The sequence below is a fragment of the Solanum stenotomum genome, chromosome 2 (assembly GCF_019186545.1).
Source record: "Solanum stenotomum isolate F172 chromosome 2, ASM1918654v1, whole genome shotgun sequence".
Classification (NCBI taxonomy): Eukaryota; Viridiplantae; Streptophyta; class Magnoliopsida; order Solanales; family Solanaceae; genus Solanum; species Solanum stenotomum.
The window spans coordinates 9,952,361-9,978,850 of NC_064283.1; the positions used below are offsets into that span (position 1 = coordinate 9,952,361).

At 34.8% G+C, this 26,490-nt stretch overlaps 2 protein-coding genes across 11 annotated transcripts in view; both read right to left on the minus strand.

Moving 5' to 3' along the window:
• Positions 1-10,700, minus strand: part of LOC125854970 (pentatricopeptide repeat-containing protein At4g17616) — a 13,102-nt gene extending 2,402 nt beyond the window's left edge. The window contains exons 1-3 of one of the 9 annotated variants that reach the window (XR_007445441.1): positions 4,939-5,087; positions 1,277-3,769; positions 928-1,140 (exon numbers count right to left, since the gene is read on the minus strand). Coding sequence is in view for 1 of the 9 variants with exons in the window: in XM_049534579.1 (XP_049390536.1) it covers positions 1,612-3,769; positions 4,939-5,048 (2,268 nt within the window). In the remaining 8 variants the exon portion in view is untranslated. Of the gene's footprint in view, positions 1-807; positions 3,843-4,938; positions 5,088-10,568 lie in introns of those variants that run through there. The other 8 variants (XR_007445445.1, XR_007445443.1, XR_007445447.1 and 5 more) reach the window with 8 other exon arrangements.
• A 6,543-nt stretch (positions 10,701-17,243) lies between these two features.
• Positions 17,244-26,150, minus strand: LOC125856469 (uncharacterized). Of its 2 annotated transcripts, none has more exons than XM_049536026.1 (15): positions 25,999-26,150; positions 25,839-25,898; positions 25,641-25,725; positions 25,030-25,096; positions 23,440-23,485; positions 22,950-23,060; positions 22,517-22,604; positions 22,004-22,097; positions 21,216-21,276; positions 20,998-21,128; positions 20,074-20,191; positions 19,318-19,441; positions 18,056-18,163; positions 17,856-17,930; positions 17,244-17,444 (listed from the first exon to the last, which is right to left on the minus strand). In XM_049536026.1, exons 1-15 carry the CDS (start codon positions 26,053-26,055, stop codon positions 17,407-17,409), a joined length of 1,263 nt encoding a protein of 420 aa, XP_049391983.1. In that variant the 5' UTR covers positions 26,056-26,150; the 3' UTR covers positions 17,244-17,406. The 2 variants fall into 2 exon arrangements, with proteins under 2 accessions (XP_049391983.1, XP_049391981.1); XM_049536024.1 differs by having other exon boundaries at positions 22,004-22,118.
• Positions 26,151-26,490: the final 340 nt, after the last annotated feature.

The window sequence follows — 26,490 nt, forward strand, 5'->3', positions numbered from 1 at the left end:
GTTCATGTTAACTTTGCCTAGATAAAGAGTCTTCTTGGGAGAAATCCTCCAACAACACATAGCATCTCTATTCTGGAAACAGGCAATGATCTCACACAAGATACTGTAGCATTTTGTAGGTGAGGACAATGAGATCTGTTTGTCTATCAGAAGAGCAAAATTGGTTCAGAAGTAGAGAGTTCAGAATACTTTTTACCAAATTTTCTTCATGTACTTCCCCAGGACGAATCAAAATTGATGCATAAGCCGGAAAAAGATCTCAACATAAAATTAAGCTCTTCCAAGATAATTCACAGTGACTTGGTCGCAACAAGGGATGAATGTGGGAGGCTCTATCTTTTCAGTGTTCTGTCTCCAAATTGGAGGTGATGGGGAAAAGTGAGAACAGGTAAGAGAACAAAGATAGGAGTACAAACATCATTAGCTTAAGGCTTCTAATAATCACCATGGAATACGGGTAGACATAGTTCCATCAGAAAGTATATTATAGGTCATCCCACTAGTGAGATTAAACATCTCCAAAATAATAGTTGGTCTATAGGAGATCCCAACTTTCAACCATTTCCATTCTAATCCATGAGAATAAGAAATATTTCGTGCAGTTTAACTAAAACCTAGAAAGACACCTATAAGTAAAGTCCCAAGTGCAACAAGATCCCTTCTTCCATCACCTATAAATGAAGATGTATTCTCACCGAGTGCTCTTCGATGTTTGATTTGTATTTATGATCCGAAAGATGGTCAAGGGTCAAGGATATCAAAACCAAAAACAGCGACTGTAATACGAAAACCTTCTTTTTCTGAAACTATACGGAAACTTTCTTTGAAAATAAAGAACTAGGAGAACTGAATATTAGCTAAAAACGTACAAATATCTTAACATAGCGATGAGAATGTACAGATAGAGCCAGTTCTGGCTAAACATACCTAGTGGTCCAATATCTCCTTAGCAACTTTTTTCAACTCCATGACAGAAAGCTACAGGCTTGGAGTAGACACTGGAGCCATGAATAATTTTCAATATCCACGCATGTCGGAGTATCAATTCTGACCCAAAGAGCTACTCAAGACTGACAAGGAGCATAAAATCACATCTGGAGTGCCAATCAGAACACAGTTTCCTAATCCTTTAAATGTTATCTGCAGGGCAACAGGGGTAAGTTAGGCATGTAAATAAAGGAAAGAGGATATGGAAATAAATTGCATGGTCATTCCTTCAATCAAAGGGATTCCAAACCTTCCCATATTTACAAGTATGGATTCTTTTCATACTTACAATTTCCAACTTCAATATTCTTGACAAATCAAACACTGAGTGGATGCAAAAGTCACAAATTCAACAATCTGCCACACAAGCTAAAGAGCACTGACCTATTAGATACAATACCCAATGGAACAACTGAAGAGAAAGACGTCCTTTCCTGGAACTTTTTGTCTTTGAGTGAAATACATAATTTACAATGAAACAATGACCCCCACCCCAGAGGTACTGCACATCTCAGGTAGACAAAAATGGAGAGAAGCCTGTCAAAATTTGGCAAAGGATGGCTCAATATTGTCTTGACTCTTTCCCCAGCGTGCAAGAAGAATATTTCTTGATACCTAAAAGAATTAATCCAGGCCAACCCACTTCCTAAAGTGCCTCACATGCTCAATCCTCTGAGTTTGTACGCCATTTTTAGCATCAGATACTTTTATTCTTAGGTAAAGACCCTTGTGATATTTCAAGAACTCACGTCTATACATCCACTTGTCCAAATACATGCCATTTTCTTTCATTAAACCAATAACCTCCATCACCCTATGAAAATAACCGCCTCGAAGAAAATTCAACAGCAAGAACTCGTATAAATCCCTGGTATTCAAGTTCTTACGACTTTCCATGTTCCTTTTAATATCTCCCCACAAGATTGTAATTTCACGATACATCCCTAAAGAAGAATACCCGTTAAGCAGATTCATGAAAGTTGACACTGTAGGATGGATCTTCATTGCCTGCATTTTTCGGTAAGCCCTAACGGCATCTTCAACCATGTGAGCCTTCATAAAAAAGTAGATAGAAAAATTTAAATCATGCATCATAAAAGAAGCTTCATTTTCTTCAGCTCTCATTTCTTCAACAATATGGTAAGCCAGCTCCCCTTTCACCAAAGAGCCTAATTCTTTCAGCTTATTCTTGCTTTCAGTTTCCAGTTCACACATAGATGCAGGAGCTAACAATGGATCAGATGCATTTATGACACCTGATTTTCTTAATTGCTTTAGTAGTGCCTCTGCCTCCCTTAGCTTATTATTGTTGCAATATGCAGTCAACAGAGACACGTATGAACTAGCGTCCAGCGGATTTCCTTCAGAATCCAAATCATCCAAAATATCATGAGCAATTTCAAGCCAACCCATGCAAATGCAAGCACCAACCACATCAGAGCACATTCTGCTAGATTCAACTGAGCCCTTCTTCTGGATACTACAGAGAAGCTTTGACAGATCATTAATTCTCCCACTCCTCTTGTACTGTATAATAAGCTTGGCCAATGCTCTGTTGCTAAGGACAAGTTTCCCATTCTTATACATAACAAGCACCTGATTACGTCCCACAGTGAAAACAGAATCCCTTGATAATGAATGAGGAAAAATTCGTAACTTCAATCCCGTTCTCAGATTATCAGAGCCAATAGCAACAAGGCACGGTTTAGGTGGTTGTGTTTCATTTCCCTGCTCGTGATGTGACACTTGAAATCCGTAAATATCTTGTACAAGATCAGAAGCAGCATCAATATCATTAAACTTGAAATGTAAACACAAGAGACTTTCATAGAATTGCTGATTGCAGGAAACCAATCGAACTGAAACCTGATCTATATGCTTCTTAAATTTCTTTAATTCATCCCGCATACCATTCATCTCATGGATCAAGGAAATAATTGAAATAGTATGAACATCAGCTGTCACTCCAACTTGGGCCATTAACTCAATAATCTGATGGCCTTTACTGGATGATCCAAATCTTGCACAAGCATCAAGAACAAGATTAAAAAGAAGTGTATTATGTTTATTTAACTCAGTGCAAGTTGATTTCTTTGTGGTTAATTGTTGAGAGCTACCATATATCTCAATCAAAATGTTTGATGACACAATCATTCCAGTATCAGTCTTCGCCATGTGAAATATTATCATCCCTAGCATGTGAATAGGTGGGAGATTTCCTTTGTCCAACATCAGTCTGAGAATTGATGATGCTTGAACGGGCATTTGTGCTCTAGCCAACGATAGGCAGAGCTTGGTCATTAACTCTGTGCGTAGCATCTCCCTTTTCTCTTTCAAAATAGATCCTACCATATTGCATGCCCTTTTAAGCCATCTAGAATCAGATGAGTACGACAACTCAGTGAGAAGCTTATCTACAAGAAAGGGGTTAGGAAAACCGTAAAGACGTTTGAAATCTTTGTAGGTTTCCCAAGCCTCTTCCAAGTTGTGATTCCTCAATGCACTTTCAAGCTTTCCCAGCAAAACAACGTCAGATGACACTCCCCAAGATAATGTCTCTGACTCTCTACTGGAACCGAACTGTCGAGAAAACATCACACCTCCTGGTTTATAGTTTTCATATGAAATTGAGAACTCTGTTCCCAAATATTGGGGCACATATGTGCTATTGTAGGTCAATCTGATGGCATTTGAAGCGACAGCAACAATGGAAGAATAGCTTTTTCGGAAGACAGAGCAAACTGTGATAGCTTTTCGTAAGGAGCATGCCATAAAGATAACACTATCCAGAAAACCACGAGTAATAAAGTATTATGACATTGTATCCTGGAAATAATAGAACATTATACTCGAATCTGCACAAACAAACCCAGAAATACCAAAGAATTGAGGAACGAAAATAGTGTAATAGCCTCAAAACTAAATTCGCCACTAAAATATATGACAAATCAGAAACCATTGCAATTACATGATCCAATCCAAAGATATACAGACAAATTGTTCTCAAAGTAGCATTGCTTGCAGCTGATGTAAACATTTTAACAAGCTGATTCTGTCGACCTAACAAATTTTGAAGCATGTCTGACAAAAAAAGAAACATTACTACATACTAAGGCACTGACAACTTTATATGTAAGTACTGCAACCTTTTCTTGATGTAACTTAAGATCTTGGCAGACAAAGATTATTTACTAAACTACTAGTCAACCAAAAAAGATCAAGTTCCCTTACATAGTAGTTTTTAACTCAAATGGCTGTATTGATGGAGACATGGACTAACTTGGATATTACAAATAGGAAAAAGACATAGATCCCACCCTAAACTTGTCCCGAAAAGTCGACTTCACGCTCAAACTAGTATGGCGACCTATTACACACCTATTCTTACTAAAGTGAAATTAATACCTGAACAAACAAGTTAGGATCCTGAATTATACGAATTTTGTTGAACTTTTGAAATATTTAATATTAACTGATTTGAGATGGTTGGAAATTGAAGCTATTGAAGTAGGAGAGTCGAAGGCAATATAAGCCCCACATCAGCTCCCCATTAAGCCGATGTCGGATTCAAGTCTCATTCCCTGTATTAATATCATAACAACTTATGTTCCTCATACTCTTCAAAATGTTGGTAAGTGCATATCGGATCCTCCAAAAGTAGAGCATTTTTGGAAGATCTGATTTTTTTGCGAGCCTGAGTAACATAGCTTATAACTATATAACAAGCACTAAAAATGCTTTTCTTTTTTTTTTGACGATTTTACAAGTGCTGACAATGCTATAAGAGGAGTTTTTCATATAATTGACTAATATGAGACGCGAATAATCATGAAAAAACTCAAAGTTAACAATTACAGAATGCATTGCAGCACAGTTCACAATTAGTAATTCAGCATTAGAAATTATTGGATTAGGGTAATACAGAAAAGAGAGTGCAACGAAGAAACTTACAACTCAAGTTCGAGCGGAGGTTGGCCGGAAGGAACAGCGGTTGTTCGGAAATTGATCTCCGGTGGTGTTTTATCTATTTTGCCGGACGGGCCAAAAAGCACAAATTGCATTTCCGGCCAATAAAAGTGTGTTTGGCAAATAAATGTTAAACACTTTTTTTTTTTTAATTAAAATGTCTGAAATACCTTAAAGCTGTTAACATAATAAAAAGTTATTAAAATTCAGCATTCTTCTTTTTACCCAACCAATTTGCAGCTGAAAGTCGGCCGAATCCTCCACCAAATTATCCCAAATATGAGATATGAGCTCTCCAAGACGTTCCTAATCTTTTGCAATAATATTAAGCCAAAAACGAAGCTTGTTTGCGGCAATCCAATTTTTCGAACTTGAGCTTCGATGGAGCTTTAACGGCGAATTTTCTTCTTCTTCAAATTGTTCCTCTCCAAACTCAATGGGTAACCACGAAACAGACTGGAATCAGCAACAAAAATCGATCGAAACAGTACTTATTCGGAACAAATCCCTGACTCGGGGCTTTTTAACTTCTCGAGTTAGAGCCTGTTTGGATGGCTTTTATCCTGGTCAAACTGGCTTAAAAGTCAATTTTTGACTTATTAATGTGTTTGATAATTATCAAAGTGACTTATTTTAAGTCAAAAATGACTTATTTTAAGCCAAGAGCTAAAACTAGGGGAGGGGAGCTTTTTTTCTTTAACTTAAAAGCCCTTTTATGTTGATCAAATATATTACCTTTTTGCCCTTAATTTTTTTATACAATTTCCAAATTGCCCATATTGAATTATTATTATTATTATTTTATTTTTTAAAATTATTATTATTATTTTATTTTATTATTATATATTTTTTATTTTATTATTATTAATTATTATTATTTTATTATCATTATTATTATTATTATCNTATTATTATTATATTATTATTATTATTTTATTATTATCATTATTATTATTATTTTATATTATTATTATTATTATTATTATTATTCATCTTATAAATAATTTGTGGTGGTAAAGAAATATGTGAATGATAGGAAAATATTATTACTTATGGATGTAAAATATAAATTAATTTTGTTTTAATTTTTTTTAACGTATAAAATCCTTAAATTAATCAACTTTTCATCATGTTAACAACTTAAAGGGTATTTCAGACATTTTGATAAAAAAATGTTTACCAGCACTTATTTGCCAAACACATCAACAACTTTTTTTTCAACTGCAACACTTTTATCCAAACACATAACTACTTATTTTAAAAATAAGTTCCAGCACTTTGAAAAGTTACTTTTTTTAAGTCAATCCAAACGGGCTCTTAGTTTTTTTCTTATATTTCTAAAGTGGCAACAACCGATACATAAAACTTCAGCTCCAGTTCAATGGCTATCAACGAAATGGTTTGGAAACCAGCAGCAGATTGATTTTCAGATTTTTCAACTTTTTCTAGGTTTAATTTGAGTTTTGTAACATCTCGCAAATTAAAATAACTAGGAAGCAGTTAATAATTGGAAAAAGTCGTTTTTGAAAAGAATGAAAATCTGGAAATTTTGTTAAGTTAGAATAAGTTGAGTTTTGATCAACTTCAAATGGCAATAACTCCTAGCTAATGATGAGTTAGGTGTAATTCCAGATATGGTAGGAAAACTTTTGGAATAATTTTTCCAACGCCGTCGAGTTTGCATGATTCCGAGTTCGTATTAGTGAGATATGTCCTTTGGAAGTTGGGCTGTTTGAATAAGGAAAGTCTAATCTGGATTTTGGAAGGGTATTTTAGTCTTTTCCTTACCAATTGTTCTAATTTGTTTTTAGGAGTTTAATTGGGGTAAAGTCAGATTTTAGTCAATTTAGAAAAGTTGAAGTTCACACTAGGGCTTGGAGAAAAGAGAAAAGAGGAGAAAGGAGAAGAAATCAAGAATCGTCAAGAACGTTCGAGTTTAGCTTGTGGATTACGTCAAGGGGTGATCCCTACGAGGTATGTGAGATCACGTAGTGTTAGGTTAGTTCACTCACGCGCCAATCATGATTCAATTCAGCAAAGTATATTAGATTTGAAAGTAAATCCTTTGAGTTTTTGATAAAATTCGTTTGAATTCTTGTAGGTTGTGTTGTTGAAGTTTTCTTGAGTTTGATTCATGATTTTAGGTGTGATTTCGAGTAGAATCTGATGTATTTTAAGGGTTTAGTCGATTCTAAACGTTTGGGGAAAGAACCATTGGAGTTTAGAGGGTTTAGAGATAAAAAACGAAGGAGAAAAATTGGGGATTTTCTGGGTAGGGGCTTGGGGCGTCGCGCCTCACAGAGCGCCCCACTTCAGAGTTTGAAGTTTGGGCTCTGGGGTGACTCGCCAGCCAGATCGCCACAACTTCAGCTTTGAAGTTTGTGCTCTGGCGCCCCGCACCTCTTAGAGCACCAGGGACGCCAGTTCTTCCCATTTCTTCCTCAACTTTCCGTACTAGTTCATTAGTAATGTACCTATATTTTCTAGTTGATTCAAACACTCTTAGGTACATCAAAACATCATGAAATCATCCAAAAACATGAGATCATGAACCTTGAATCCATAATTCAATTCAAGAAAAGTTAAGAGTCAAGTCTAGAAGTTAAGAAGCAAGTCAAAGAGAAGTTTATAAAGTTTTCAAAAGTTTTTCACAAAGGTTTTAACTTTATTTTAAGACTTGAAAGTTCAAGTTGAGTAAAGAGTAAAGAGTAAAGATTGAAGTTCATTTCTTCAAAAAAATATAAGGGAACTAAGTATTCCCAAGAGTTTAAAATGTTTTCACATTTGAACAAGAAAGGGAAACATCGATTTTCAAGAGAGCTTTTAAGTTAAAGTTTTGAGTAATAATCTCAAATCAAGAAAGAAGTTTTGATTCAAAATATATGAGCTAAGTATATTTTGGGAGTAGTATTGAGCAACGATATGGAGATGCGAGTTCATATTAACTCAAGTCTCCATAAACCATGTAGCCATCATGGGTAGTAAATGATCATACTTTTTAGATGACTCATTAAGTTACTTTTTAGCATAGACTAATGGATCCACTTAGTTTAGTGTTCTATATGACGGCAAAGTATAAGACAATTCTGGTAGCGTGAGCAAGACGTTGTATCACCACTTAGGCTCATAGTGGTGGTTGTCGGTTAGAGAATCTCCCACAGAAACTAAATTACTTTATTATATGAGTAAAGTTGAGTTTGTTATTGCATTTTCTTTAACGAACTAAGTTGTTTTCCACTATTTTTTTACAAGCTTTCTATATATTGCATATGCTTTATTGCTTTATAATGAGTTAAGTTATTCAGGAGTTGAGTAAAGCCAAGGTAAGTGCTCTTTTCAGATTCTTTTCAAGCATATGTTGTGTTTAGCATTCCAACTCGCATACTCGTACATTCAATGTACTGATGCCAGTTAGCCTGCATCTTGTCATGATGCAGATTCATGTAACTAGAATCATCACTTAGTGCCTCGTTGATCCAGTTGAGCATTCAGAGTCTTGTGTTAAGCCTCTTTGCTTTTCGGAGGATCCCTGTTTATATTGCTTTAGCAGTTTTCAGTTGTTAGGATGATCGGGGGTCTTGTCCTGACATTCATCTCAATTATTAGAGGCTTCATAGATAGATAGTCAGTTAGTACATTTGTCTTTACCTTGTTATTGGCTTATGTTCAGATTTGAGTTNTCCAAATCTTGCACAAGCATCAAGAACAAGATTAAAAAGAAGTGTATTATGTTTATTTAACTCAGTGCAAGTGGATTTCTTTGTGGTTAATTGTTGAGAGCTGCCATATATCTCAATCAAAATGTTTGATGACACAATCATTCCAGTATCAGTCTTCACCATGTGAAATATTATCATCCCTAGCATGTGAATAGGTGGGAGATTTCCTTTGTCCAACATCAGTCTGAGAATTGATGATGCTTGAATGGGCATTTGAGCTCTAGCCAACGATAGGCAGAGCTTGGTCATTAACTCTGTGCGTAGCATCTCCCTTTTCTCTTTCAAAATAGATCCTACCATATTGCATGCCCTTTTAAGCCATCTAGAATCAGATGAGTACGACAACTCAGTGAGAAGCTTATCTACAAGAAAGGGGTTAGGAAAACCGTAAAGACGTTTGAAATCTTTGTAGGTTTCCCAAGCCTCTTCCAAGTTGTGATTCCTCAATGCACTTTCAAGCTTTCCCAGCAAAACAACGTCAGATGACACTCCCCAAGATAATGTCTCTGACTCTCTACTGGAACCAAACTGTCGAGAAAACATCACACCTCCTGGTTTATAGTTTTCATATGAAATTGAGAACTCTGTTCCCAAATATTGGGGCACATATGTGCTATTGTAGGTCAATCTGATGGCATTTGAAGCGACAGCAACAATGGAAGAATAGCTTTTTCGGAAGACAGAGCAAACTGTGATAGCTTTTCGTAAGGAGCATGCCATAAAGATAACACTATCCAGAAAACCACGAGTAATAAAGTATTATGATATTGTATCCTGGAAATAATAGAACATTATACTAGAATCTGCACAAACAAACCCAGAAATACCAAAGAATGAAACGAAAATAGTGTAATAGCCTCAAAACTAAATTCGCCACTAAAATATATGACAAATCAGAAACCATTGCAATTACATGATCCAATCCAAAGATATACAGACAAATTGTTCTCAAAGTAGCATTGCTTGCAGCTGATGTAAACATTTTAACAAGCTGATTCTGTCGACCTAACAAATTTTGAAGCATGTCTGACAAAAAAAGAAACATTACTACATACTAAGGCACTGACAACTTTATATGTAAGTACTGCAACCTTTTCTTGATGTAACTTAAGATCTTGGCAGACAAAGATTGTTTACTGAACTACTAGTCAACCAAAAAAGATCAAGTTCCCTTGCATAGTAGTTTTTAACTCAAATGGCTGTATTGATGGAGACATGGACTAACTTGGATATTACAAATAGGAAAAAGACATAGATCCCACCCTAAACTTGTCCCGAAAAGTCGACTTCACGCTCAAACTAGTATGGCGACCTATTACACACCTATTCTTACTAAAGTGAAATTAATACCTGAACAAACAAGTTAGGATCCTGAATTATACGAATTTTGTTGAACTTTTGAAATATTTAATATTAACTGATTTGAGATGGTTGGAAATTGAAGCTATTGAAGTAGGAGAGTCGAAGGCAATATAAGCCCCACATCAGCTCCCCATTAAGCCGATGTCGGATTCAAGTCTCATTCCCTGTATTAATATCATAACAACTTATGTTCCTCATACTCTTCAAAATGTTGGTAAGTGCATATCGGATCCTCCAAAAGTAGAGCATTTTTGGAAGATCTGATTTTTTTGCGAGCCTGAGTAACATAGCTTATAACTATATAACAAGCACTAAAAATGCTTTTCTTTTTTTTTTGACGATTTTACAAGTGCTGACAATGCTATAAGAGGAGTTTTTCATATAATTGACTAATATGAGACGCGAATAATCATGAAAAAACTCAAAGTTAACAATTACAGAATGCATTGCAGCACAGTTCACAATTAGTAATTCAGCATTAGAAATTATTGGATTAGGGTAATACAGAAAAGAGAGTGCAACGAAGAAACTTACAACTCAAGTTCGAGCGGAGGTTTGCCGGAGGAACAGCGGTTGTTCGGAAATTGATCTCCGGTGGTGTTTTATCAATTTTGCTGGACGGGCCAAAAAACACAAATTGTCATTTCCGGCCAAAAGTTTAGCCGTTTCCACCTTCTTCTAATCTTCAAACCAACAGTTTAAAAAAAGTTGTTGGTGTGTTCGGCAAATAAATGTTGTTAAACATTTATTTTTATCAGTCTGAAATACCTTAAAGCTGTTAACATAATAAAAAAATTAAAATTCAGCATTCTTCTTTTTACTCAACCAATTTGCAGCTGAAAGTCGGCCGAATCCTCCACCAAATTATCCCAAATTTGAGATATGAGCTCTCGAAGACGTTCCTAATCTTTTGCAATAATATTAAGCCGAAACGAAGCTTGTTTGCGGCAATCCAATTTTTCGAACTTGAGCTTCGATGGAGCTTTAACGGCGAGTTTTCTTCTTCTTCAAATTGTTCCTCTCCAAACTCAATGGGTAACCACGAAACAGACTGGAATCAGCAACAAAAATCGATCGAAACAGTACTCATTCGGAACAAATCCCTGACTCGGGGCTTTCAACTTCTCGAGTTAGTTTTCTTCTTATATTTCTAAAGTGGCAACAACTGATACATAAAACATCAGCTCCAGTTCAATGGCTATCAACGAAATGGTTTGGAAACCAGCAGTAGATTGATTTTCAGATTTTTCAACTTTTTCTAGGTTTAATTTGAGTTTTGTAACATCTCGCAAATTAAAATAACTAGGAAGCAGTTAATAATTGAAAATAGTCGTTTTTGAAAAGAATGAAAATCTGAAAATTTTGTTAAGTTAGAATAAGTTGAGTTTTGATCAACTTCAAATGACAATAACTCCTAGCTAATGATGAGTTGGGTGTAATTCCAGATATGGTAGGAAAGCTCTTGGAATAATCTTTCCAACACCATTGAGTTTGCACGATTCCGAGTTCGTATGAGTGAGATATGTCCTTTGGAAGTTGGGTTGTTTGATTAAGGAAAGTCTAATCCGGATTTTGGAAGGGTATTTTAGTCTTTTCCTTACCAATTGTTCTAATTCGTTTTTAGGAGTTTAATTGGGGTAAAGTCAGATTTTAGTCAATTTAGAAAAGTTGAAGTTCACACTAGGGCTTGGAGAAAAGAGAAAAGAGGAGAAAGGAGAAAAAATCAAGAATCGTCAAGAACGTTCGAGTTTAGCTTGTGGATTACGTCAAGGGGTGATCCCTACGAGGTATGTGAGATCATATAGCGTTAGATTAGTTCACTCACGCGCCAATCATGATTCAATTCAGCAAAGTATATTAGATTTAAAAGTAAATCCTTTGAGTTCTTGATAAAATTCGTTTGAATTCTTGTGGGTTGTGTTGTTGAAGTTTTCTTGAGTTTGACTCATGTTTTTAGGTGTGATTTCGAGTAGAATATGATGTATTTTGAGGGTTTAGTCGATTCTAAACGTTTGGGGAAAGAACCATTGGAGTTTAGAGGGTTTAGAGAGGAAAAACAAAGGAGAAAAATTGGGGATTTTCTGGGCAGGGGCTTGGGGAGTCGCGCCCCACTTCAGAGTCTGAAGTTTGGGCTTTGGGGCGACGCGCCAGCTAGAGCGCCACAACTTCAGTTCTGAAGTTTGTGCTCTGGCGCCCCGCACCTCTTAGAGCGCCAGGGACGCCAGTTTTGCCCACTTCTTCCTCAACTTTCCGTACTAGTTCCTTAGCAATGTACCTATATTTTCTAGTTGATTCCAACACTCTTAGGTACATCTAAACATCATGAAATCATCCATAAACATGAGATCATGAACCTTGAATCCATAATTCAATTTAAGGAAAGTTAAGAGTCAAGTCTAAAAGTTAAGAAGCAAGTCAAAGAAAAGTTTATAAAGTTTTCAAAAGTTTTTCACAAACGTTTTAACTTTGTTTTAAGACTTAAAGTTCAAGTTGAGTAAAGAGTAAAAGAGTAAAGATTGAAGTTCATTTCTTTAAAGAAATATAAGGGAACTAAGTATTCCCAAGAGTTTAAAATGTTTTCACATTTGAACAAGAAAGGGAAACATCGATTTCCAAGAGAGCTTTTAAGCTAAAGTTTTGAGTAATAATCTCAAACCAAAGAAAGAAGTTTTGATTTAAAATATATGAGCTAAGTATATTTTGGGAGTAGTATTGAACAACGATATGGGGATGCGAGTTCATATTAACTCAAGTCTCCATAAACTAGTAAATGATCATACTTTTTAGATGACTCATTAAGTTTCTTTTTAGCATAGACTAGTGGATCCACTTAGTTAAGTGTTCTATATGACGGCAAAGTATAAGACAATTCTGGTAGCGTGGGTAAGACGTTGTATCACCACTTAGGCTCATAGTGGTGGTTGTCGGTTAGAAGATCTCCCACAGAAACTAAATTACTTTATTATATGAGTAAAGTTGAGTTTGTTATTGCATTTTCTTTAACGAACTAAGTTGTTTTCCATTATTTTTTTACAAGCTTTCTATATATTGCATATGTTTTATTGCTTTATAATGAGATAAGTTATTCAGGAGTTGAGTAAAGCCAAGGTAAGTGTTCCTTTCAGATTCTTTTCAAGCCTATGTTGTGTTTAGCATTCCAACTTGCATACTCGTACATTCAATGTACTGATGCCAGTTGGCCTGCATCTTATCATGATGCAGATTCAGGTAACCAGGATCATCACTCAGCGCCTCGTTGATCCAGTTAAGCATTCAGAGTCTTGTGGTGAGCCTCCTTGCTTTCCGAAGGATCCTTGTTTATATTGCTTTAGTAGTTTTCAGTTGTTAGGATGATCGGGGGTCTTGTCCCGACATCCATCTCAGTTATTAGAGGCTTCATAGATAGACAATCAGTTAGTACATTTGTCTTTACCTTGTTATTGGCTTATGTTCAGATTTGAGTTGCCACTTTGGCTTAGTTAAATGTTTATTTTTAAATCATTATGAGTTTAGTTTGAGACAGTTGAGTTATCTTGCATTTGAGTTCTTTTATTAATGCTTAAGTCTTCCGCTAAGTAAGTAAGTCAGGCCAAGGGTTCGCTTGGGGTCATCAATGGTTCTTGAGTGCCAGTCACTCCCGGGGTGTAGGCTCGGGGCGTGACAAGTTTTGAATTTAAAATGGACTTGAGAGAAAGAGATGTTAGGGTTTTAATTCAACATGGGCAATTTGGGAATTGTTTAAAAGAATTAAGGTTAAAAATGTAATATACTTGATTAAAGTAGAATGACTTTTAAGTTAAAAAATAAAGTAGGATCACCTTACTTTCAACTTTTAACTTAAAATAAGTCACTTTTGACTTAAAATAAGTTATTTTGATAATTGTCAAACACTGTAACAAGTTAAAAACTGGCTTTTAAGTCAGTTTGACCAACTTAAAAGCCCATCCAAACGGGCATGATTTGGATAACTGAATTGACTTAAGAATTTAGCAGCAATTTCGACAGGATTTCTCTCAAAAGTTTAGAGGAAAGTGGGAGGAGTCGGAAGACAACAACCCTTGTTGTAGAAGAAATTTCTGGTAAAATTTTCTTTAAAAATAAATTTGAAGTCACCATCAAATCAGCAACACACGAAAACAAAAACAATGAAAATGACCAGGTAGTAACATCACAGTAGCTATAACTAAATAATATGATAGCCGACTGATCAAGATAAGGTTCATCACTTGATTAGGATAAGGTTTCACAATAAATTAGAAATACATCGAAAGGCAACAAGAGTACATTAACAACTTATGTAACGCAAAAAGTTCAACATTCAGTACATTTTCTAAACTAGGTATACAAAATTTGATAAAACATCTTCCACTTTCACTATCTTAAACAACCATGAACTTTGATAAAATGTCTTACCTTCTTATCACACTTTTTCTATGTTTCTTCGACAAAGTAGAAACACGGTAATCTTCACTTCTTTCCAAGATCCTACCCGAAATGACATTGTTCTCATTGTGCAAGATAAGTGATTTCTTGTAATTCAGAACATACAATGAGGGACCGATATCTTGACTACCAAGATCCCTATTTTCTCCACTATTTGGATCTTAAGAAACTGGATTGTTGCTGCTACTTGTAATCAAAACTTCACCATTGATCCTAAATCCAACTAATTGCTCCATATCCCCAATCAACTTTATACGATACAATTTACTTCAAGAATAAAAATCTCCATACTACTTCATCACCCATATTTCACATGAAACACGTTTTCTCTCCCTCACATACTTAACAACAAGAAGTGATAGCTCAAATAACAAAATCGATAAATCTGATACACACGCACCAACTAAAGCCTTCGGCAACATAATCTCCCCAAACATCTCATCCGCTATGTTAAATGTCATAACTAAATTCTAATGGGGACCACCACTAAAAAAACGTTACACGCCATCACATGTATTGCTCCATTTACAAAAGCCTAAGACCAAGAAGACTTCACTATATATATAATGCTTAATCTTAAGCCTCAACTTTCTCTTCCAAATCAAGGACGACTCAATCTCTTCAAAAATGAGGCATCCTTCTTAGGCCCCAAATTTGAGGGACCCTATTTTTTCTATTATAATAAAGTAATTATAAGTTTTTTTAAAAAAGAAATGAGTATATTGTGTCTTTTTATTTATTTGTCTTACTTTTTTAGTCCGTTTTAAAGTATTAAAGACTGTTTCTTTCTTTCTTATCAATTTTTAAACTTAACTTTTCACATGAGAGGTTTAAAACCACAAGATTAAAAGACATTTTGGTATATATATATATATATATATATATATATATATATATCTGATTTTGTTTAAAATCATAAAATTCAATAATCTTCTTTATTTTTTAAAAATTCGTGTCAAGTCAAAATAGGACAAAAAATTAAAACAAATGTTGTATTATTTAGCGAAAAAGTAAACTTTTTTTTATTAAAAGATAGAAATAATTTTGCATATCAAATTGATGTTAAATATACTAACAATTCTACATTTTAAAAGGCTCAAATATTATTTTTAAAAAATTAAAAATTTAAGGTCTCCAATTTATTTTGGCTTTAGGACACTGATTAGCTTGAGCCCTTAATAAAAAAAAAATCAATTTGCAGAAGAGGAAAAGATATTATAATAATCTTTTTTATACACAATTCTAACCAAATTATAGAACACCAAATCTAACTAGATATATCAAGACCGAATCTTAATCAAATTCTTGAAAAAGAAGAGTTCTGCAGAACTAAATTCTTGAACGTACCAATCAGATAGTCTGACGAACACAAGATGCCATTGCAGCAGCCAATAATACAGAAATACCTTGATAAGGAAAATGCAATTCCAATATGAAATGTGAATGCTAGATTCTTGAACTTGAAACAACGAATAGTGCTCTTTATTGTGTTCTCCGTCGTGACGCCTAGGAAGAAGGGTGTTGAAGTCTAGGGTTTGGGGAGGTGATGCCTAACTAGAAGGGTGTTGAACTCCAGACTGGGAGAGGTTATTGGAGATAAACGTAGAGTTGGTGATAAGGGAATGCCATAATTTGCAGATTTTGAGAGAATTAGAGATTGTTTAAAAAATATTTGGTTACTTGCTTATTTATACTACTCATATTCTGTTTTAGTGAATTAAAAAAAATACATAATTAATAATTTAATTTTTATCTAAATCATTTATAGACTTCTTAAGTCACTATAACAGTAAAAATAAATTCGAACATAATATTTATATGTTTATAAGCATTAAATATTGTATAATTATATATTATACTATGTTTTTTAACATTGCAATATTTTATCTTTTTACAGGAGCTGAATTTTTTTAAATAAAAGTACATAAATATTATTCGTAATATTCATTAAGATTTTTTAGAACATAATATACTGAATATTCCTATGAACGGGAGGTAGCACTTCCTCCAAAAAAATAATTTGATGTCTTGAGAACAATTATGTTTGCCATGAAGAACACGATGACTCAATATTCTACATGTCCAAACATGGAATAAGGTTGGCGCCCATATGCAAGATGTTATGGAATCTATGAAAAAAAAGGACAAATTATGGAATAAATGAGAACACACCTTGTATACAAAACTTGGAGGTACTTATCAGAAAGCGCATTGATAGGGACTTAAATGCAATAATTCTGGAAAATTCAAATGGATTTTCGTACTCTATTTAACAATTTTCAATAGACTATACATAAGAGATTGATTGTTGAAGTGGAAGTTGATTGATCGGAATCTCAGCCCTTTGTGTGAAGCACAAAGAGGAATCAATTGATCACTTGTTTTAAAATGCTCTTCTTTTTTTTTGCAGTTTGGAACAAGACATAATAAGCGCAATGGAATGGATAAAGAAAGTGTGTTAAATTGAGACTCGTATTAATGGGAAGAATGCACGTACTGAACTAGTTAGAACCACAGTAGTTGGCACAATGTATATGAATATAACAGGAAGGGAATTGTCAAGTCTATTAGACCAAGAAGAGAACCCTTGCGGTTGGTGATATATGTATCTAAATATATTAGACCTAATTTGGCTCACGTGTATCTAAGATATATGTATCTGAGCCATCAGTACATGCCATCCGAAACAGTTAACTGGCGGAAACCAATAATGATATGTTTTATGTTATCTCCTCAAAAAACAATGCACAAAGCCAGTTGCAGATATAAAGTGAAGTGCAGTAGAAAAATACTCCTTATTAATGTCATGATAAAACATATTACGATGTACAAATTAATGTTACAAGAAGATAAAATTAGAAAGATAAAAAAAAGACTCATTCATTTCATCTCCCCTAATTCACTTTCTATCTTGGCATTCCATTCCAGCTCATGCATCCGACTTTTTACGCCGCTCTTCATATGATGCTGGAAAATGTTCCAAGGTTAGTTGAGATCAAACCACGATGATCATCATTATGTGTAAGCAAAAGACATAAGGTCCCATCCTAACTTGCACCCTTTTTTAAAAAGTAGATACCTAAATGCGGAGGTCCTATTACTCCACGAAACCATTTTCAATCACAATAAATACACCTTTTTGACCCATTTTCAGAGCATGTATAGTCTCACATTTGAGGGGCGCGTGAATGAGTAAAAAGGGAACAATTGATAGTTGGGGTATGAAACTCACGTAGAAGTGATAGTTGAGGTGTTTTTGACCATTAACTCTTTTCAAGAACATGTTAATATTGATGTTTATAGCACAGTCAAAAGTCCCAAATTGAAGCAAGTTTTATCAAATGAATGAAAAGAGATAAAAGATCCAGAAGAACTCACGCTCAGTTGGTCGAGACAATAGAGGAATGTGGAAAGCTCCTTTCTTCTTGGTATGGTCACTTGATATGTTGTTGTCTGAAATTGAAAATTCAATCAGGATTATTATACTTGCTAAGAAAAAACAAGTTCTATAGTTTAGAAATATGCTGTTGGTGGAAAATGTCTACAAAAATTTCAAGTACAAGTACTGAATGACCTACCAATTTCAATACATGATGAGTTTAGCAAAGCTTCATGAAAAATTGCGGATTGAAGTTTATAACTTCGGCATTCCCGCTCCAAATGTTCATTCAAAGCCTGCTTTGTATCTGGGAAAAATGTCCACAAAAGTGTTTGTACGTTATCCAATTAGTGCAATAAAAGTTGTCTAACAAAAAAAACACATGGTATAAATCACAACCAGGAACAAATATCAAATATTGATGTCTATTTTCCTCCAAAAACAGTCACAAGGAAAGGAGATGAGGGACTTGAGTAAAATGAAATCATAATCACAAAAGCATTCTTTTTGAACATTATATATAATCACAAACAACAATCTTTTGAAGAGAGGTCACTTATGTTGCTCGGACTCTTCAAAAATGTCAAGGGGTGCGTGACGGATTCGCTAAAAGTAGTGTATTTTAGGAGAATCCGACACAGGTGCGGCATCAAAAGTGAAGAATCCGTGCAACTTAGGAGGCCACTATGTTGTGACACCCACTAAAAGAAAAGGATATATATATTGGGCGAACTATAGCTCCTTATGGAACAAGTCCAGAAAAGAACGAATTATTGATGAATACCACTCAAAGAAATTGTTTTTTTTTTTATGACAAGGGAAACCCGCAGCCGCTACCCTTTGGGTGCACATAGGGTAAAACCCCCGCTCCTATGCAATAGCTCATAAACCACATAGGAGAGATAACCTGCACTAGGCAAGCCCGTTGCTTTCGCTGGCAAGGGGTTTCGAACTTGAGACCTCCAACATGAAAGTCCCAAGCCCAAACAACTGGGCCACCCCGAAGGGTTCAAATTTTTATTATTTGGTACTACTACTTCAACATCATAGACTCGTAATCAAGTTCCCTTACTGAACAAAGGAAAACAAAAGAAAACTCACAATCAAGTTGACAATATCATCAGTCTACAGTGAATACAAAACAACAAATGCAATAGTGCCAAAGCTCCTAAATGAGATTAGAGTGCTGCTAATAGCAATTCATTGAGTTAATACCGGGTTATGTTAGGGAAAAATGGGTAAAGTTGATAACCCATACAGATATGCTGACAAGATCCAGGAAAAGAGAATGAACCATAAGAAACAATAAAATTAAAACATGATTACCCTTACCTAACATCACGTAAAATAAAAACAGAGGAAATTTAGCTTTCGCAGATCCTAAAATTTCTTAGAAAGAAAAATGGAACTGATATAAGAGTTAAGACTAAAGAATTCTGGATATAAATACCATTCAAGTACCTGATGAACAAATAAATTTGAGACCTTCGAATTCACAGGATTGAAGAACTAGAGGTATTTCTGGAGCCATTGGGAACTGAGGTTTCCGTGGTGTTCTTTCTATATCCAGTAGCAAATCAATTACCTACGATTTCATAATTGAAAAAATGCCTTATGATAAGATACATGAATTAGAATACATCACCATAAGATCCATTCAACACAATGGTTTTACATAGACAACCCTGAAAGCTATGTCCAATTAGGACGTTGAGGAAAATTTGAGAAACACGAGCAGTGCTTAGAAAATGGGTTGTGCATTTTACATATATCATAGAATCACGATTAAGCAAATTATCTATTTGTTTATTCATATATTTTAAGATTGAGTCATCAAAGAGATTTCCACATAGCAGAAATCCCAACCTGCCCAAACATCAATGGCATCAATCAACTCAGAACAAACTGAAAAGGTCTATCAGATTCAAGAAGCATACAAGAACTACCCCAATTCTACTCACATGGTGGTGAGTACACAAAAAGCATTCTATAACAAGGTTGAGTAGTCTTGGTTGACCAGTGATCTGGTATTATATATAATTATGGCGAACTCCACAGGCTGCTTCAGTTTTCATCACAAAATTGACAAAACTTTAGTTATTGTTCTAAAAGAAGCAAAAGGAAAAATCTCAAGTTCTCCAGAAAATGGATCACATCAATTGAAAGGTTTCAGCAACAGGTTTCAGAGAAAATATTGTTAGGACATGAATTTCATACATTAGGGGACTCAAGACCCTGGCCAATCAGAAATAGTACGGCAACCATGCACCGGACTTGATGCCAAAGGAAAGCACTGCCTTTGATTTTCATTATCATGAGTTGATCAGCTTTGTCACTACAATTAAAAAATACATAAAGGCGTGAAAAGCATTTCAATATGTATATCAGTATATGGATAGTATTAAAAAAGCCAATAGCCAGTTTCAGTAAGAAATTTTAGATGATGAGCAAAAGAGTACATCGTGTAGGAAGCTGCTCTAAATTGCTGATAAAAAACTAGATAGAGTTCTTGTCCAAATTAGTACTGACCATCAACAAACTTAACACTACACAAACATGAAATAACTAGACAAATGATACAAAATTAAGGAAAAATGCCCAAAAACTCAGAGGCACTTGCAAAAAGAAGACAAAAGGACACAGATTTCAGCTAGTTTTAAGATCTCTAGATATTCATAAAATGTTACCATCATTATCCAAAAGAAGGAAAATGAAAAATAAAACAATCATCTATCCAACTATCCAATTGCATATTTACAAGTATTTGCAAATATTTCTGCATAATGTATGTCAGGTGACAACGCCGTCAGGGGAAAGCAGTATCTAGGATTTCTCAATCTTCACATCGCACGCCATCTTAAAATATAGCTTAATACTCCTTATTATCAACTTTCATGGGAACAGATATAGTATTTCCTAACATAACTTATCTGCTTAATGTAGCAACTTTCTTTGACTTTTTGAAACAAGAGGACCACGGCTTCAAAGAAAACAATTACAAAATTACGACCAAATCAGGAGAGGAAATAAGTCAAAGCGTCATAAAACTTCAAGAAGATCACACTAGTCAATTTATTAATCCTCTCTCTACAAGTAGAGAATAAGTAGAAAAAGCAGAGTGTCAAGCTAATACTAGAAAACCTTTCATTGAAGGGGAGAATTTCAAACGATATTATGTGCCGCCGGTAGTTGTGCACATTGTCTGCATCCATTTTGCAAAAATTTCTGAAATCATGTTCCCCTAAGAATTTCTCAGCAGCAGTTTGCATGGCCTGTTGAGCAATTCAGGAGTGTTTAGCTGAAAATTGGAGTAAATCAGCATAACCAGGTCAACTGATTTCAGAAGGAAAGGTACACACTGTTATATTCAAGTTTCCCTGCCAAAAGAAGTACTTGTACACCCTGCTCAAACAACTGAACCTGCAATTATTGAAAGGCAAAAAGGCTGTAAAACTATAATGAACAACTGAAAAAACTATGGTATAACTTCTCAACTTTGAGGAGATAAGGATGCCAAAGTTGACTTCAAGGGGATCCACGACATACTTTTTTCAGGTTTAGTCATTAGTGCACCTAATATACCTAGAGACTACATCAACTTGATAAATTGTGCCTATGATAAGTTACCAAATAGAGTTTAGCATTGCATATTTTCACGAGAAGCTGAGATCCCTAATAAGATTTTGTATGAAGGTTTAAGAGTTCCGCCCCATTTTAAATTTAATCTGTTTCTACAACAACAACAAACCCAATGTAATCCCACAGGTGGGGTCAGAGGAGGGTAAAGTGTACGCAAACCTTACCCCCTACCTTGTGGATTGTATTCAAGACCTCATATGCTACTTGAATGTTTCTTTTTTTTTTGGGTAATGGTAATGCCGGGACAATCTTGTGCACATCTCAACTATTGGACCTTGGTCTCCAAGGTTTGCACTCACTTCAGAAACCACTAGGCCACACCCTGCTAAATGCAAAATATTTCTGTCCTAGGTATTATCAAAAGCATGATACTATGAAGTGCAGTACGCATACTGAAAGAAAGCATGACATTTTAGAAAGAGTTAGGTGGTTTGAAATGCTTTTAACAAACAAGCACTAACTATCTAAACGATTGCTGAGGGCATAAGTTATACAAAGCAGTACAAACCTTGCACTGAAACCAACTGGAATAGGAGACCAACCCATAATGCGAATGTCATTTGGCAGAACTCGGTTTAGTACTCTTACATAGTCGATTTCTCCTAGGTGAAGAAAATGTAAAACTGTGTCAAAAGGTTAGTAATAACTGAAAATGAAAGCAACAAATTGATATTAGGGAAGCCATAACTAAAAGAATTAGGAAGATTTGAAGCTTCAATTTCTTTTTGCACATCTTTAGTAGTCAATGTGAATTAGAGATATCTGTGTCTTGGTTTTGGTGAAACATACAAGGTCTTATCAAAGTGCATTCCAAGTACTCCAACATAATCAATCTCTAAAGATGGCCACCTAATAGCCATAAAACTACACTACCAGAACTTGCATAGAAAGAAGATAAGAGGCAATGTTGGGAAAATGGAAGGCAACTGATGTGTGCCAAATCGCATTACAGTAAGTACATGGCAGATGACAATCAGAAAGGCTAAACATAGTAGTACATTGAAAGGAGATATCAGCAGACCACATGATTCTTCAATAGAATTTTCCCCAGGATACTTATTGTCCCCTCTTGATTCCCTATGGTTTGATCTTAAGAACAGAGCAATCACCTGCAACAAGTATTTCATATGTTTTAAAAGACATAAAAAAGAGAGTGATATCAAAGATGAGAAACGCAAAAAAGGGATAAGTTAGATTGAGGCTTTAAGACAAAGCACAAATAAAGTTCGGGATTTAATATAGGAAGGCGCAAACGAAGAAAAAGAATGAAAATGAAATTAGAAAATAATAATTATAATCATAAATAACAATTATATGGATAAAAGAATTAAGTTTCATATTTTCTCTCTCTTGGGATATGTGTCAAATTATCAAAACAAAAAAAAACCATTGTCAAAATATAGGTTACCTTTTAGTGAACAAACATACAACAAATTAATTGCTCTTCAACTTACTTGGCCAACAGAGGAAACTCCCTTATCGGTTCTACCACATCGTGAGTATTGCAATTCCTTCTTGTCTCCAAATATGAGTCTTGTCCTCTCTAGAGCTTTGAAAATTTCACCCTGCATGAAGAAACCATCGGCATATGCAAACAAAATACTCTATTGAGATACTAAAATGCGAACAATAGAGTCACCCAAGCGCTACCACTGGAGAGAAGAGGCACCAAAAGTCCAAAACAACTTGTGCAAAGATTAAATAGTGCAAATTGTGCAATACATGCCAGGAAACAATATTCTCCCAGAAAAGCACCAGATTAACTCTTTCAGTCCTTTAAGTCTCTCAATTTAAAGGACGGGAAAAATGGACTATGATTTTAAAAAGGAGTAAGACCTAAACATGTAGAATATATTGTTGCATGTACTTGGTTAGTCTATGTCCGTCACATTAAATGCTGGCCCAATTCTTAAAAGAAAATCATCTTAGAGGAGAACATAAGACCTCAACAGTGGGATCCATTTGAGCCTCCGAAGCAAAACCATAAAACCTGTAATGCAGCATGAGAACACTGTTACCGTATAAACAAGGACTTGCTAATATTTGCATAAAGTAAAAAAATGTAGACTCCAACTAAAATAGGATGGTAGAAACACAATGTACATGCACCTTCAACTTAGTTAATACTTAAATCACACTTAATCTGCATAAAGTGAAAAAAGGTGACAGATCCACTAGCAACCATTAGCATTCCAGAATGAATTAAAGGAGCTCCATCCTAATACTTCAGGGAACCACTAGACAATCTATGTAGAGTTATTAACAGGGTCATTTGGAGTTAGGATCAGGATGCAGCTTAAGTTGGTTGTACATCACCCCTTTTCCAGGTGGCATTAGATGTCTTCATCTCTGCTTCTAGATGAATTGTTGTAGAAGAAATTACTATAACAAACATGAAGTAACACCAGATAAAAATATCAAAAATGTATTCCATGAATTAATCCACCTCTTTTAATATTCTATCTGATGAATTAGAACCATGCATTCTTATTCTTTTTTTTTTCCCAATCTCAAATTGGAATTTTTTTCTAAATATGATTGAAACTCCTTCATGAAATTATTATAAATGTCTTCTGATAAGTGGCTCACTTTTGGCTGAAGTCAAATGTCAAATAACAAAATATGATCAGACAAGATGATGTTTGGTTAATGGATAAGATATCTTTTGTAATATTCTTATTGGTGGGAACTAAGAAGGACAAAGCCTGTGAATAAATCCAAATAACAATAAGCACCAACTTTGTTGCTTAAATTTAAAGTATTCAGCAGTTAAACCCAACTTAAAGATTAGATGCTACCTAAAGAGGACTGTGTTTTAAGTATTGCCTTGTTTGAGGCTCTTTTAAAACAGAAATAAACTCTCCTGTACGAGAAATCTTGTCGAGGTTGCAAGATAAGCTTAATAGGAAATCAAGCATCCTTTCCCCTTTTTCTTCCAGGTGCATTTAGCTTTTCTTCAACTGTTTCCAATGTTAACACCTCCTTTATAGCCTAATCTTATGCTATATATTATGTTCACATCTATGGTCTGACGAAGACAGAAATGCCCTAATGAGTTTATGAACTTAACATTTAGTAATCCACTGAAATTGTATGATCTCTTTGTTACCTCTTATTTTCTTCTTTAGTAATCCACTGAAATTTGTGTGATCTCTTTGTTACCTCTATTTTCTTCTTTTGGTCCCTCTTGAGACCTTACATCCTTTGTGCTTAAGACTAACGAGATGGTTTTACAGGGCTAAAAGAAATTTAAGGACAAGTAAAAAGCCCAAATTTATCTTGTCCAAATAAATTTTTTTATCAGTAAGCTGACAATTATCTTGCCCAAAATATTTTAAACCACTTTTAGCCTTTTTGCTTACACTTTTTTGCTCTACTTCCAGTTCAACTTAAGTAAGCTATTGATGAAGAGCCAATCCTACACAAATAGAATATGAAAGTCTTTTGCATGTTCTCAACTAAGAGCTTCCTTCCTCTCTTTTCAGAGGCCACATTTACAGTGCAATCCTACTAAACTACTAGCAAGATGTATACCTCAGACCAAAATACATGACTTTCAAAGCAACATATCTTTTCGAGTGATGCATCATTGCGCCATAACCTACAAACAAAACAGGAACATTTCAGCAATCTCCATTTCGAATTACAGTATCAAAAAATGAAAGAGGAACATTTCAGCAGGTTTCCAATTCAAATTACAGTATCAACTTGTAAAGATAGCTGACATATTACACCTTAAAATAAAGTGATAGCTCATTCAGTACATAAGTAAAACCATAGCTAAACCAAGGGTGTGGCCTAATGGTCAGTGAAGTGGGTTGAGCACCATGAGGTCTCAAGTTCAAATTCCATTAGAGACAAAAACACTACGTGATTTCTTCCCATTTGTTCTAGCCTTGGTGGACAGAGTTACCTAGTATATGTGTTGCTAGTGGAAGCTGAAAGGTATCTCATGGAATTAGATGAGGTGCACAAGCTGGCCTAGACACCACAGTTATAAAAAAAGGGAAAAAACGAAGATCAGCGAATCAACTCTCTTCACTAATTTTAACACTTAACTACTTTAGACACCCTTTCGGCTTTCACAATGCATATAAAACTACAGCAATACATTCCAATCACCAAAAAAAGAAGTTTATACAAACCTAAATCTCTGAGCTTATTTTTCTTCTTTCCATGACCCTCCAAAACTCCATTCTTCAGAACACTTCCATTACCTTTCTCCTTTGTCTAAATAGCAATAACAGCACATTAAAATTCACATAGAAAATTATAAATATATCTGAATACTATACCTTATCAAAAAAAAAACAAACTGGATATTCTGTTGAAGTAGCAATAACCTCTTGGCAACTGCAATTCGAAAGCTGAGCAGATAGTTTAGCATTTTCAGATTCCAATTCCTGTTTTTCCAGTGGAAGATTTCAGCACAATAAACAGCGATAATGGAATATTAACTATTGTTTGAAGTAAAAATTTTAAAAATTATCAACAAAAGGTTACCTTCATCCTGCTTCGAAGAGTCTCCAGTTCCGACTGGAGGGTTGCTACGAGGTCCATCTCCGGCGCCGGATTTTTTGTGGAGCTCCACACTTCAGATTCGGAGTTCCGACTATTTATACGGAGTTTGAGTAAACGTTTAGCTAAAAAACATCCCTCAAATATGCTCTAAATTTAAACAACATCCTTTTACTACCATAGTGAGCAAAAAACATCTCTTAACTATCCTAAAAATGACCAGATTCACCCTTTCAATTTTTTCCTTGATAGAAACTAACGGTTAAACTCATTTCCTTTCACGTAAATGAAGCTAGAATTAACTATGAATAAACATGTGGCCTCTTTTACATATTAAAGTTGCAATTGTTGTCATGACAATATGATGAAAAATATGTAGCAAAATATTTATAAAAAATTCACATTTGAATCTTAAGAAGCAAAAAGCGTCACATAAATAACAAAAAAATATTTTTTTTATAATATCTAAATATGTTA